This window comes from Hypanus sabinus, chromosome 27 (genome assembly GCF_030144855.1).
Source record: "Hypanus sabinus isolate sHypSab1 chromosome 27, sHypSab1.hap1, whole genome shotgun sequence".
Taxonomy (NCBI): Eukaryota; Metazoa; Chordata; class Chondrichthyes; order Myliobatiformes; family Dasyatidae; genus Hypanus; species Hypanus sabinus.
The window spans coordinates 43,381,970-43,396,832 of record NC_082732.1 but is presented as its reverse complement, the minus strand read 5'-3'; the positions used below and the strand labels follow the sequence as shown (position 1 = coordinate 43,396,832).

Here is a 14,863-nt window from a genome sequence, read left to right as displayed (position 1 = left end):
TGTTGATGCCAGATGGGGTGGTTTGAGTATCTCTGAAACTACTGATCTCCTGGGATTTTCACACACAACAGTCTCTAGAGTTTACAGAGAATGGTGCGAAAAATGAATCACATCCAGTGAGCAGCAGTTCTATGGGAAAAAAATACCTTGTTAATGAGAGAGGTCGGAGGAGAATGGCCAGACCGGTTCAAGCTGGCAGGAAGATGACAGTAACTCAGATAACCTCACGTTACTACAGTGGTGTGCAGAAGAGCGTCTCTGAATGCACAACACGTCAGACCTTGAAGTGGACGGGCTACAGCAGCAGAAGATTATTAAGCAGTGACATGGAGGTGGGAACCTTCATGAGCACTAGCCCTACCTACTGTTAGGTAGAGGTAAATACATTACTATTTTTTGCTCTATTTTAGCACTGCTTACTTAATTTAATTTTTTATATATATTTCTTATTGTAATTTTTGGTTTAAAAAATAATGTATTACAATATGCTGCTGACATGGAACAGCAAATTTCTCATCATCTGGCAATGATATTAATTCAGATTCTGATTAGGTACAGGAGGTAGCTAATAAAGTGGCTGTTGAGTTTAGATGGAACAGCCCTCCAACCAGGTACTGTTTGTGGGAAGCAGAAGATTCATAAAGCAAAGGGTTCTGCCGAGACTCTGCTGAACAATTACTCAAGACCTGGGTTTGAAACGTGGAATTTCTTCTGGGAGATTCAACCAGTAAACACAGCACTATCCTCAAATACTGTCCCATCTCTATTGCCACCCCCACAACAGCAGCATCATAGATGAAGGAGTCCACTGAGTGTGTTGTAGATCTAAAATTATGGAAAACTTGTCTGTAAGGTTAAGGTGGCAGTGCACTTGGACACAGCTGCCTCCACGTGCCTAACGCTGGACCTTAAGAACTTCTAGTATGGCAGGCCTTCCGCATCAGCAATTTGCTGGCTGGTGGAGGAACTGAGGAAGCTGGATCGTGTTCCTGCCTGATCAGAGAGGCATCGGAGTCTGCTCGCAAAGGCGGTGTGCAGTCTGACAACAAGCGTTCATCTTAGTCATTTTTCTTGTGATTGCAAGACCCTGTTGGGCATTGGTAATGTGGAATATTGCAAGTCCGGTTCAGGGGTTTATTGGCGGGTGATGGCAGGCGGGGGAGATGCGTGGCCTGGGCTGTAGCACGGACTAGCCCTCATGTCGCAGTGACGCCTGTGGCGGATGCCCAGGAGAGGTGACTCCAGAGGCGGTGGGGCATGGTGTCAATGCTGGCATCAGTGCTGCCCTCTAGTGTTCGCTCGGTCGAAGACAAGATGGATTGTGTTTGTCTGCAGACTGTTGCATGCTTGTTCTTTCTGACAGCAACCATGGAATGTGTGGCTGTATTTTACTGCTCTCTTCTATGTGCTATATGTGCCTTGTGCCGTGTGTGACTGTGTCTTGCACCTTGGCCCTGGAGTATTGTTTCGTTTGGCTGTATTCATGGATATTCATGTATAGTTGAATGACAATTAAACTTGAATTTGAGTTACATTAAGGATAAATACTGACTTGGCTGCCTAAGGACTCCGAGGGAAAGCTGTTAAACACTGTTTGGGTTGTAGCACAACATATTCAGCTGTAGGTTTTCATCCCAGTGACGTAACAAGACAAAGAGCTGCCTTGCTGCAGCTTTGACAGAGGCGAGGTCCCTCTCCTCCGGTATCTCCTGGGCCTCCAGCCACATGCAGGCCTTGGCAGCCACCAGCTCCCACTCAATGAAGTAGGCGGCCGACCGGTGCTCCAGCCAGGCCAGGGCCACCGCCGTGGACCAGACTGCTCCCTCGGCGTGCAGAGGTTGCTGCCACTCACCAGGGGCGGTCAGGAACGGACCGCTGGCGGCACTCGTCTCGGGAGCGCCGTCGGCCCGCGTGGCGTTTGAGGCCTGGGGGATCCCTGGGGAGGAAGATCGGCGAACGGGAGCCGGCGGATTGAGCAGCTCACAACTTCCACTGGCATCCCCTGACTGGATCTCCACCAGGCTGCTCGAGAAGTGGCGAGACCTTAACCTGTTGGACTCTCCCCCAACCCCGTCTATGTCCAAGTAACTCAGACTCCCCGTGTTCCCTGCTTCCTTCTGAGGAGCACTCTCTGCAGACCCATTCCTCTGGGACGCCCTCTTGCTGGCGAATCTGCGGGCGTGCATGTGCGACGTGGGACTGACGCTGGAGCGGTGGCACATGAAGGGGGAAGTCCACTTCAGCTGATCCATGGAGATGTTGATGGCTTTGCAAAATGCTGGGTTAAGCAGGAAAGCCCCGGATGCCAACTGCAAATTGACCTGCACAATAGAGCAACATTAACCCTTCCACAAATGTAGTAAGCACAGTGTAATACAGACACACACCTGTGTTTCATCATAAGACCATAAGATACAGGAGCAATTTGGCCCATAGAACCTGCTCCACCATTCCAATATGACTGAGTTATTAATTCTCTCAAACCCACTCTCCTGTCTTCTCCCCTCAGTGATGAGAGAGAGAAATAAACTGAAAATTGTGATTATTCACAAAAATATCAGCAGATGCTGGAAAACCAGAATATCACACACAAAATGCTGGAGGAACTCAGCAGGTCAGACAGCATCTATGGAGAGGGATAACCAGTTGACATTTTTGGCCGAGGCCCTTCGTCAGGTCTGGAAGGGAAAGGGAAGAAGCCAGAATACGAAGGTGGGGGAGGGGAAGGAGTACAAGCTGGCAGGTGATAGGTGAGAGCAGGTGAGGGGAAGGGCGGTGGAGGGAAAAGAGAGGCTGGGATGGGATAGGTGGAAAAGGTAAAGGGCTGAAGAAGAGGAATCTGATAGGAGAGAAAACTGGGTTGACTCTACTCCTTTCCTTTCTCCCATGGTCCACTCTCCAATGAGATTCCTTCTTCTTCAGCCCTTTATATCTTCCACCTATCACCTTCTCGCTTCTCACATCATTCCCCTCACCCCCCCAAACCACTTTCCCCCTCACCTGGTCTCCCTCTCACATGCCAGCTTGTACTTATTTCCCACTCACATCTTCTTATTCTGCCTTCGACCTCCTTCCTTTCCAGTCCTGATGAAGGGTCCCAACCCAAGATGTCAACTGTTCCCTTCTACAGATGCTGCCTGACCTGCTGAGTTCCTCCAGCATTTTGTGTTTACAATCATCTCTGACTAATTTTGAAATCAGGTCATTTGGAAACATCATCAAGGCTCCATTGTGTGGATTTGACTTTGGGAGATCGAAGAACCATTGTAAATAAGCACATTCATAGGACAACAAGCTATGAACTACAAAAGGTGCATATTAAATATTCATCATTGTCTTCTTATTGGGTAGAGTCAATTCCAAATGGGCATTGCGCAAAGGTCTTTGTTTGGTCCAACTCGTAACATATTCAGACCATAGGATCAGGAGACATGGGAGAGGAATTAGGCCATTGGACCCATTGAGTTGCTCCGTCATCCCATCACAGCAGATTTACTATCTCTCTCAACCCCATTCTCCTGCCTTCTCGCCGTAACCATTGATGCCCTGAATGATCAAAAGCCTGTCAACCTCCACTTCAAATAGACTCAGTGACTCGGCCTCCACGGTCACCTGTGGCAATGAATTCCACAAAGCCGCCACCTTCTGGCTGAAGAAATTCCTCCTCACTTCAGTTCTAAAGGGACGTCCTTGTACTCTGAGGCTGTGCCCTCTGGTCCTAGACTCCCCCACGATAGGAAACATCCTCACCACATCCACTCTATCTAAGCCTTTTAAAATTCAACAGGTTTCAATGAATTCCCCCCATTCTCCTAAACTTCAGCAAGTACAGGCCCAGAATCATCAAGCACTCCTCACTTGTTAACCTTTTCATTCCCAGGATCATTCTCGTGAACCTCCTCTGCTCCTGCTCCAAAGCCAGTACAGTCTTTCTTAGGTAAGCGGCCCAAAACCGCCTCACAATACTCCAAACGTGGGTTGATGCTTTGCTGCTGCATGCACACGGGAGAGCGAGAGGGGTTCTGGGGTTCTAACATTTCCCTGTCATTCATTATTTGGGGCTTTCTTCTGTTTCATGGATGTCTGTGAAGAGTAAGAATTTCAGGTTGCATACTGTATACATTCTCTGATATTAAACTGAACCATTGAAGCAAACCCTTGTAAGGTCTCAGCATTATGTCCTTGTTTTTATATTCTAGAACCATGGTGGCATACTGGTTAGCATGACACTATTACAGCTTGGCACGTCAAAGAGTTTGGGGTTCAATCCTGGCATCCTCTGTAAAGAGCGTCTCCATGTCCTCCCCATGGAATGAGTGGGTTTCCCTCGGGTGCCTCAGTTTCCTCCTACAGTCCAAAGATGTACTGGGTAGGCTAATTGATCACTTTAAATTGTCCTCTTAGGTTAGGGTTGTTGGAGGTTGCTGGGCAGCACAGCTCGAAGGACCAGGAGGGTCTATTCCATGCTATATTGCCAAATAACAATAAAACAAATTAACACTTCAAATTAATTTCAACAATGGATTTGCTAAATAGTTATTATATTTCCCTTTCTCCACAACGCCGTTGTGCCTGTAGTTTTAGTGTTTTAATTTATTGATGAGGCAGACAGCCCTCCCATGGTCTGTCAGTTGATGAGACAGACTATGCCAATAGAATCAATTCTTGTAGAATGTGTCAGTTTAAGGTGTGGACATGCCTTTCTCTGCTGCCCTAGATGCCATCAACGTAACAGGCAGTAATTATCCAACACCTTTCTCCCTGAAGCGATTGTCTAATGTTAAATGTCATTTCCAGTACTCAAGTGTAAAGGAGAACAAAATAATTGCTTCTCCAGATCCGATTCAGAACCAAAAAAACACAATAACACAAAGAAGACAATAAGTAGAAATATAAATAACAAAGAAAGACCTTTGTGCGATACCCATTTGAAACTGACTGTTCCTAATAACAAACTATTGCACTGGGGTAGTTCCACACTCTCGACCTTTTGAAGTATGGTTCCAGTGCCACACATAGTCATCTTCCTTGGTTACAGTGGATGACCATGACTTCTGTGCCTTGTCATGCCCTTGGCTTTCCGCAAATACACAATATATTTTATATACAGTGACTATTTGCATCCCCACAAAGTGATGCTGGTCACATCACCTGTCTGCACATAAGGTGACTCTGACAGGAAATGATAAAGAGGTGGTAGTAGGGGGTATGGAGGGGTGGGTCAGGGGGTGGAGGTGTTGATCAGCCTCACTGCTTGGGGCAAGTAACTGGTTTTTGAGTCTGGTGGTCCTGGTGTGGATGCTTTGTAGCCTCCTCCCTGATGGGAGTGGGACAGACAGTCCATGAGCAGGGTGGGTGGGATCCTTCATGAAGTTACTGGCCCTCTTCTGGCACCATTCGGTATATGCAGTGCCTATAAAAAGTATTAACCTCCATCCCTAGAGGTTTTCATGTTTATTGTTTTACAACATTGAATCACAGTGGATTTAACTTGACCTTTTTTGGGAGAAGAATCAACAAAAAAGACTCTTTCATGTTGAAGTGAAAATAGATCTCTACAAAGCTACCTAAATTAATTACACACAGAAAACACAAAATAATTAATTGCATAAGTTTTCAACCCCTTCAAGTCAGTATTTAGTGGATGCAGTATTTAGTATTTATATATTTTAGTATTTAGTATTTCAGTATTTAGTCCATGTGGATAGGTCTCTATCAGCTTTACACATCCGGGCTCTGCAGTTTTTCCCCAATCTTCTTTACAAAACTGCTCAAGCTCTGTCAGATTGCATGGGGATTGTGAGTGAACAGCCCTTTTCAAGTCCAGCCACAAATTCTCAAATGAATTGAGGTCTGGACTCTGACGTGGCCACTCCATGGCACTAACTTTGTTGCTTTGAAGTTATTCCTGTGTAGTTTTGGCTTTATGCTTGGGGTCATTGTCTTACTGGAAAACAAATCTCCCAAGTCACAGCTCTCTTGCAGACTGCATCAGGCTTTTCTCCAGGATTTCCCTGTATTTTGTTGTATCCATTTTACTCTCTACCTTCACAAGCCTTCCAGGGTCTGCTGCAGTGAAGCATCTCCACAGCATGATGCAGCTGCCACAGTGTTTCACGATTGGGATGGTGTCTTTTTGATGTGTGGTGTTTGGCTTATGCCAAACATAGCATTTAGTTTGATGGCCAAAAAGCTCAATTTTGGTTTCATCAGACCATAGAACCTTCTTCAAGCTGACCTCAGTGCCTCCCACGTGCCTTCTGGCAAACTCTAGCCCAGATTTCATGTGAGTTTTTTTCAACAGTGGCTTTCCCTTTGCCACTCTTCCATAAAACTCCGACTGGTGAATCACCTGGGCAATAGTTGTATGCACAGTCTCTCCCATCTCAGCCACTGAAGCTTGTAACTCCTCTAGAGTTGTCATGGGTCTCTTGGTGGCCTCCCGCACCTTTTTCATGGTCTCAGTTTTTGATGACCCCCTGTTCTGGGCAGATTTACAGCTGTGCCATATTCTTTCCATTTCTTGATGATTGACTTAACTGTACTCCAAGGGATATTCAGTGACTTGGAACTTATCTTGTATCCATCTCCAGACTTGTGCTTTTCAATAGCTTTTTTGCAGAGTTGCTAGGAGTGTTCGTTTGGCTTCATGGTGTAGTTTTTGCCAGGATACTGACTCACCAGCAGTTGGACCTTCCAGCTACAGGTGTATTTTTACTATCATCAATTGAAACACCTTGACTACATGGTGATCACCATTTAACTAATTATGTGACTTCTAAAGCCAATTGGTTACACCAGTGATGATTTGGCGTGTCATATTAAAGAGGGTGTTTAAAAAAAAGCCAAATTAAATCCACTGTGATTCAATGTTGTAAAACAATAAAACATGATTGTTTCCAGGAAGTGAATATGTTTTAGAGGCACAGTATCTCCTTGATGGCAGGTAAGCTGGTGCTGGTAATGTATTAGGCATCTTTCAACAGTGGAATGAGCCCAAAACAACACTGTTTCTCACCAGAGATGTGTAGTCATTGTTTTTGGTCTCCGGCTCACTAATCGACTCACTCATCTTGCTGGTTGACCGGGACATAAAGCCTTTTGCAGCCAGGGACAACATTCGAGTCTTGTTGAAGCTCAGTCTTGAAGAAAAGACAAGAAAAAGATTCTTCAAAGTTCTGCCTGTGCTTGGCAAGATGCTATTGACAACAACTGGGCAGTTTACTCTCTGATTTAATTCTGGCATCTGTTCATGCAGGAACCAAATGCAACCCCGATACTGGACTGAGCACAAGGTCCAAAAAGAAATGTCTGCTGGATATTTCAAATGTTTACTATTAAAAAATAACATTTCAATGTTTTGTGATGTTAATCATCATTTGCAAATCCTTGAACAAGTTCAATCAAACATTTTAAAATGACTTAATAATAGTGCAAGCTTAATCGGAATCATTGAGCACTATAGTAGAGAAGCAGACCCTTCAGTCTATCTAGCCCATGCTATCATGGTCTGCCCAGACCCAATGATCCACACCTAGACCAGAGACCGCTTACCCCTCCCATCCATGTTCCTATCCAAACCTCTCTGAAATGTTGAAATCAACCCTGCATCCACCACTTGCTCTGGCAGCTTGTTGCACGTTTGCACTGCTGGAATGGAAGCACAGTGATTAGCGTAACACTGTTACAGCGCCAGTGATGATGGTTCATTCCCCGCAGCTGTCTCCAAGGAGGTTGTCCATTCTTCCCGTGGCCATGTGGGTTTCCTCCCCCACTCCAAAGGTGTCCGGGTTAAGCTTAGTGAGCTATGGGTCTGCCATGTTGGGTCTGTGTTGTTGTTGTTTCATTTGGCAGGTGCTTTTCTCTTCACACTTGCTAATGGTTTTTGTCAAGTCACCCCTCCAGCTCGTGGCTGCATCGATGGACCGTGGCAAAGCTGTCTCGGATCTTGGTGCGAGGGCATATTTGGACCAGGTGGAGGACATCCTGGGTTGTCAAGTCACCCCTCCAGCTCGTGGCTGCATCGATGGACTGTGGCAAAGCTGTCTCGGATCTTGGTGCGAGGGCATATTTCGACCAGGTGGAGGACATCCTGGGTTGCGGCATGCTGGGGTTTCTGTCGGCTCTGAAGGGTGGTGACTCTTGCAAGCTGCTCCCAGGACATCCTTGATGCAAAATGACACAATTCACTAGATGTTTCGATGTTTTGATGTACATAAGGTCATAGACTATAAGAAATAGGAGCAGAATTAGGCCATTTGGTCCATCAAGTCTGCTCTATCATTTCATCATGACTGATCCAATTTTCCTCTCAGCCCCAGTCTTCCGCCTTCTCCCCATTTCCCTTCATGCCCTGACTAATCACAAATTTATCACCCTCTGGCCCAGGCAGACAAGGTTTGGTGCCTGTACAACTGGCCCAGATGTGAGGTTGGATCACGCTGGGTGCCGAGCTGATTTGAAGAGCTTGAAAGTGGCTTTGGGCAGGGCGTTGACATCTGGGCCTGGGGCAAGTCGCTGGGCAACATGGTCCAGGCCCGAAGCTTTTTGCTGCAGCAGTGCCTGGCTCCTAGTGCGAGGTACGATTTGCGGTTTAGACAATTTTAAAGCTGGCCCAGGTTGGAGTTGAGAGCTGATTTTGCTCAATCTGCACGATGTGTACTCCTCTCTCCAGGACGTGGAGCCTTTAGCTGTTCTGTTGTTTGGTCAATTTAAATGCTGGCCCACATGGACTGAAAAGACAAGGTTTTGGGATTCGGGTCACTCGTTCTCCACGATGGTCACACCTCTCTGCATGGCACGGAGGCTATGAGGACTGCCCAGCTGCTGTGCTCCATGTCTGCCAATATGATGAACTGATGAACGAACCTATCTACTCCAGGCTGCTCCGGAATTTGGAATCGAGGACTCACTTTTGGTTTGGAATGCTATTGTTTGCATGATCTATGTTCTTTTTCCTCTTGCATGTCAGGTGTTGGTCTTTTTTTTTCCTTAATCGGTTTCTTCCAGGTTTCTTGCTTTGTGGCTACCTGTGAGCAATCAAATCTCAAGTTTGTATAATTGATACATTCATTGATATACTTTGAATCTTTGAATTTTAAGTATACCCAGTGACTTGACCTTCTCAGCTAGAAGTAGTAATGGATTCCACAGATTCACCACTCTCTGGATAAAGAAATTCCTCCTCGTCCCTCTGCTAAAAGGATGCCCCTTCATTCTGAGGCTGTGTCCTCTGGTCTCAGACTCCCCCCACCAGAGGAAAGATCCTCTCCACATCCACTCTATCGAGGCCTTTCAACATTCAATAAGTTTATATGTGACAAATAAGTCAAATTTTTAAATTCCTTGTCAGGATATTCCATCGGAAGTTCTACTTTGTTGTACGTTCGTCAACAGGGGACTACTTTTAAATGGCTGTGTGGAAATGTGATGTGGTTATAGGGTGGCTCAGAGAGTGGAGAACAAGCAGGAAAAAGGAGTAAAGATGAGATTCAACCGGCTATGAGTTTATTGAAAGTGGATAGCCCCCTCTTCCTCAATGATCAATGCTCTTAGATTCAGAAAAGATAGGGAGGTGATAGGCAGACAAGGAGAAGAAAATGGTCAAGAAAGGTACCAGAATGGGGATGGAAAAAGAGAGAAGGGATGAGGGAGAAATTAGTGAAGTTGATGTTTATGTTATGAAATTACTGGATTTCAGTAATTACTGAAATAACTGGAATTGGGAGGAGAAATACTGGAAGTTAATGAAATTATGCTTATTCCATCGGGCTGGAGGCTACCCAGATGGAATGTGAGGTGTCGCACCTTCAATCTGAGTTTGACCTCACCACGGCAGAAGAGGAAGCCATGGACCAACATGTCAGAATGGGAATGGATAGTTGAAATGAAATGACAAAGAAGAGAAAATCTGCAGATGCCCGAAATGTGGACTATACATTTTGCAAAGATGCTGCCTGGCCTGCTGAGTTCCACCAGCACTTTGTGTGTGTTGCTTGAATTGAAATGGTTGGCAGACGGTGTGAAGGTTCCTGATGAAACAGTCCTCCAGTCTGCGTTGGGGTGTCACCAACGTATAGAAGGCCACATCGGGAGCACTGATACAATGGTCGACTCCAGTACAGATCACACTGTAGTGCACCTTGCACCCTGAGATCCCCTCCACAGGACCGAGGACAGAGTGACCCTGAGATCCCCTCCACAGGACCGAGGACAGAGTGACCCTGAGATCCCCTCCACAGGACCGTGGACAGAGTGACCCTGAGATCCCCTCCACAGGACCGAGGACAGAGTGACCCTGAGATCCCCTCCACAGGACCGTGGACAGAGTGACCCTGAGATCCCCTCCACAGGACCGAGGACAGTGACCCTGAGATCCCCTCCACAGGACCGTGGACAGAGTGACCCTGAGATCCCCTCCACAGGACCGTGGACAGAGTGACCCTGAGATCCCCTCCACAGGACCGTGGACAGAGTGACCCTGAGATCCCCTCCACAGGACCAGGGACAGAGTGACCCTGAGATCCCCTCCACAGGACCAGGGACAGAGTGACCCTGAGATCCCCTCCACAGGACCGTGGACAGAGTGACCCTGAGATCCCCTCCACAGGACCAGGGACAGAGTGACCCTGAGATCCCCTCCACAGGACCAGGGACAGAGTGACCCTGAGATCCCCTCCACAGGACCAGGGACAGAGTGACCCTGAGATCCCCTCCACAGGACCGTGGACAGAGTGACACTGAGATCCCCTCCACAGGACCGTGGACAGAGTGACCCTGAGATCCCCTCCACAGGACCGTGGACAGAGTGACCCTGAGATCCCCTCCACAGGACCGTGGACAGTGACCCTGAGATCCCCTCCACAGGACCGTGGACAGAGTGACCCTGAGATCCCCTCCACAGGACCATGGACAGAGTGACCCTGAGATCCCCTCCACAGGACCGTGGACAGAGTAACCCTTCCACAGGACCGTGGACAGAGTGACCCTGAGATCCCCTCCACAGGACCGTGGACAGAGTGACACTGAGATCCCCTCCACAGGACCGTGGACAGAGTGACCCTGAGATCCCCTCCACAGGACCGTGGACAGAGTGACCCTGAGATCCCCTCCACAGGACCGTGGACAGAGTGACCCTGAGATCCCCTCCACAGGACCGAGGACAGTGACCCTGAGATCCCCTCCACAGGACCGTGGACAGAGTGACCCTGAGATCCCCTCCACAGGACCGTGGACAGAGTGACCCTGAGATCCCCTCCACAGGACCAGGGACAGAGTGACCCTGAGATCCCCTCCACAGGACCAGGGACAGAGTGACCCTGAGATCCCCTCCACAGGACCGAGGACAGTGACCCTGAGATCCCCTCCACAGGACCGTGGACAGAGTGACCCTGAGATCCCCTCCACAGGACCGAGGACAGTGACCCTGAGATCCCCTCCACAGGACCAGGGACAGAGTGACCCTGAGATCCCCTCCACAGGACCGAGGACAGTGACCCTGAGATCCCCTCCACAGGACCAGGGACAGAGTGACACTGAGATCCCCTCCACAGGACCGTGGGCAGAGTGACCCTGAGATCCCCTCCACAGGACTGTGGACAGTGACCCTGAGATCCCCTCCACAGGACCGTGGACAGAGTGACCCTGAGATCCCCTCCACAGGACCAGGGACAGAGTGACCCTGAGATCCCCTCCACAGGACCATGGACAGAGTGACACTGAGATCCCCTCCACAGGACCGTGGACAGAGTGACACTGAGATCCCCTCCACAGGACCGTGGACAGAGTGACCCTGAGATCCCCTCCACAGGACCGTGGACAGAGTGACCCTGAGATCCCCTCCACAGGACCGTGGACAGAGTGACCCTGAGATCCCCTCCACAGGACCGTGGACAGTGACCCTGAGATCCCCTCCACAGGACCGTGGACAGAGTGACCCTGAGATCCCCTCCACAGGACCAGGGACAGAGTGACCCTGAGATCCCCTCCACAGGACCGTGGACAGTGACCCTGAGATCCCCTCCACAGGACCAGGGACAGAGTGACCCTGAGATCCCCTCCACAGGACCGTGGACAGAGTGACCCTGAGATCCCCTCCACAGGACCAGGGACAGTGACACTGAGATCCCCTCCACAGGACCGTGGACAGAGTGACCCTGAGATCCCCTCCACAGGACCGTGGACAGTGACCCTGAGATCCCCTCCACAGGACCAGGGACAGAGTGACCCTGAGATCCCCTCCACAGGACCGAGGACAGAGTGACCCTGAGATCCCCTCCACAGGACCGTGGACAGTGATCCTGAGATCCCCTCCACAGGACCGTGGACAGAAACCTTTCAGAGTGAGAATGCTTGGATATTTTGCACTTGTGAAGCTGTCAGAAGTCTCATCTTCCCTTGCCTCCTGCCTCCCTCGTTTGTGACATTTACTGGGAGTATTGTAGATGAACGGGCCAAGGCATTGTTGAGAATCCCTGCCACCCATCCCACAATCTCTTTGACCAATTGCCATCAGGAAGGAGTTACAGGAGCATCAGGTCTAGGACTGCCAGATTGGGTATCAGGCTGTGAGACTAATGAACACCCTATCCCCACCGAGGTCTCATCACCTGGACAGTTTACATGCACTTTGAATTTTGTTTTATTAACTTATTTATGGTAATATTTTATTTTTATGTACTGTATTTGATACATGTATTATGGGTGCACCGTGGTCTGGGGGGACTTACTTTCATTTGGTTGTATATATGTACATTGAGATGACAATAAACTTGAACCTGAGAAGTGAAAATATTTCCCTTCCTCCCTGGAGCTCCCTCTTTCCCTACAATGAGAGCCTCAGCAAGGTTTTTCTGTGTCCCATGGTTGTGCAACAGTTAGCACAACGCTAATACAGCTTGGGCCGTTCTGAAGTTCAGAGTTCAATTCCGTTGTCATTCATAAGGAGTCTGTATGCGTTTCCTGCGGAATGCGTGGATTTTCTCCCAGTGCCCCGATTTCCTCCCACAACCCAACGATGTAGAGCGTAGGTTAATTGATGATTGTAGATTATCCCATGATAAGATTAGGGTTAAATTGGGATTGTTGAGGGTTGCTGGGCTGTGCGGATGGAAGGGCTGGAAGGGCTGTATTTGGTGCTGTATCTCAATAATTAAATAGCAGGATTGAAAGTGACCCCATGATGGGTTAGCACACACAGATAGCAACACCTTAAAAAAGCCAATTAGGCATTCCTGCAATTCCACCTCTACCCATTAACTTAAAAAAAGTGCAAATAATTTCACTGCCTGCAGCTCAGAAAAAAACAAACAAGCATTTGTTTTTGTGAATGTATTTGTTTAACATTTTCTGGATCTCGTTGACGTTTAAAAGCTGGAAAAATAAAAGAATGAGGCCTTGTTGGAGGCTTAGAAAAATGAACAGTCTTCTGGCTGTGCAATCAAATTGTAGTTTAGCAACTCTCACATAGACCAATGATAAATTAGTGTGACTAATTGATCCTCGTTCCAAGAAACTGCTACAGAGAACGGGATTGGGAGAAGGGGAGAGTTTTCTTTCATTGAGAAAGGCATTGAGATGTCACTGGGAACCACGGAACTGCAGGTAGATGAGGAATGATAGGTACACGGGGAACGGTAGGCAGCTGGTGGACAGCAGGTACACAGGGTAACCACAGATGCACTAGTAAAGAATAGCTTTATCTTTGTCACGTTACATTGCAACTTACCGTGAAATGCTTCACTTGTTTTGGGGATGTGCTGGGAATGTACAAATTCTTTACAGGTATGTACAAGGAACTCTAAATGACTACAGGCGAACCAGGGATCTGCAGGTGACTGCAGATGCACAAAGGACTGTAAATGCCCACAGATACACAGATTGTCTACAATCTCTTCAGCGACTGAGGAGTGCAGCAAGCAACAACCATTTGTGGACACGTGACAGACTCTAATACTTCAAAAACAGCAATGCGAAGCAAGGAAATTCCAAGTTAGTGATGTTTCAGATGGCACCCTGAGTGGGACAACAGCTGATCACTGGTGGACTGGGAATGGGTAGCATCCAATTCCAAAGCTGAGGAATTAAGTTAATAAAGACATTAATTTCAGCTACCTTGCAGAAAAAAGGCTCTCGGTGGATCGTTGTGATGAAATTGAAGGACTTTTCAGTGAAGCTGTAAGACACAGAGAGGAAGTAGTCAGAAATTTCAAGGTGACTGGTTTGCCTCGTAGTAAATTGTGTTTCAGAATCCACTGTAGATGTACGTAAAACTTGACCAGAAAGTCTCGAAGATGAGATTAGTTTTATTGTCACACGTACATTGAAGCATTCAGTGAAATGCGTCATTTTCATCAAATCAAATCAGAGAGGGTTGTACTGGGCAGCCTGCTTGTGTCTGCATACTTCCAGTGCCTACAACTTACTAACCCTAACCCTCACCTACCACCCCATGAACTTCCACATCCAACACATCATTCTCTACAACTTCCGCCATTTTCAATGGGATCCCACATTCAAATCCATCTTTACCTGCCCCACTGCCCACACTTCCTACTTTGTGCAGTGAATGCCTGTCCATTTGTCCGTCCTCAATAATCTTCCCCCCGGCACCTACCCCTGAAAGCGGCAGAGGTGCTACACCTGCCCATTCACCTCCTCCCTCACCTCCATTCCCAAACAGTCCTTCCAGGTGAAGCAACACTTCACCTGTGAGTCTGCTGGGGTTGCCTGTTGTATGCAGTGCTCCCAGTGGTGGTCTCCTCTATATCGGTGAGGCCTGATGATAATTGGGGGACCACTTTGCTGGGCATCATTGCTCCATTTGCAAATTGCAGGATTTCCTATCCCTATTCATGTTCTGACA

General features: G+C 47.9%; 1 protein-coding gene across 1 annotated transcript in view; it reads right to left on the bottom strand.

Annotated features, from left to right (window-relative positions):
* Positions 1-322: 322 nt before the first annotated feature.
* Positions 323-14,863, bottom strand: part of vwa5b1 (von Willebrand factor A domain containing 5B1) — a 192,634-nt gene continuing 178,093 nt past the window's right edge. Inside the window, exons 20-22 of the mRNA XM_059952343.1 lie at positions 14,113-14,173; positions 7,019-7,142; positions 323-2,321 (exon numbers count right to left, since the gene is read on the bottom strand). Of these exons, the coding sequence (XP_059808326.1) occupies positions 1,584-2,321; positions 7,019-7,142; positions 14,113-14,173 (923 nt within the window). The 3' untranslated portion in view covers positions 323-1,583. The remainder of the gene's footprint in view (positions 2,322-7,018; positions 7,143-14,112; positions 14,174-14,863) is intronic.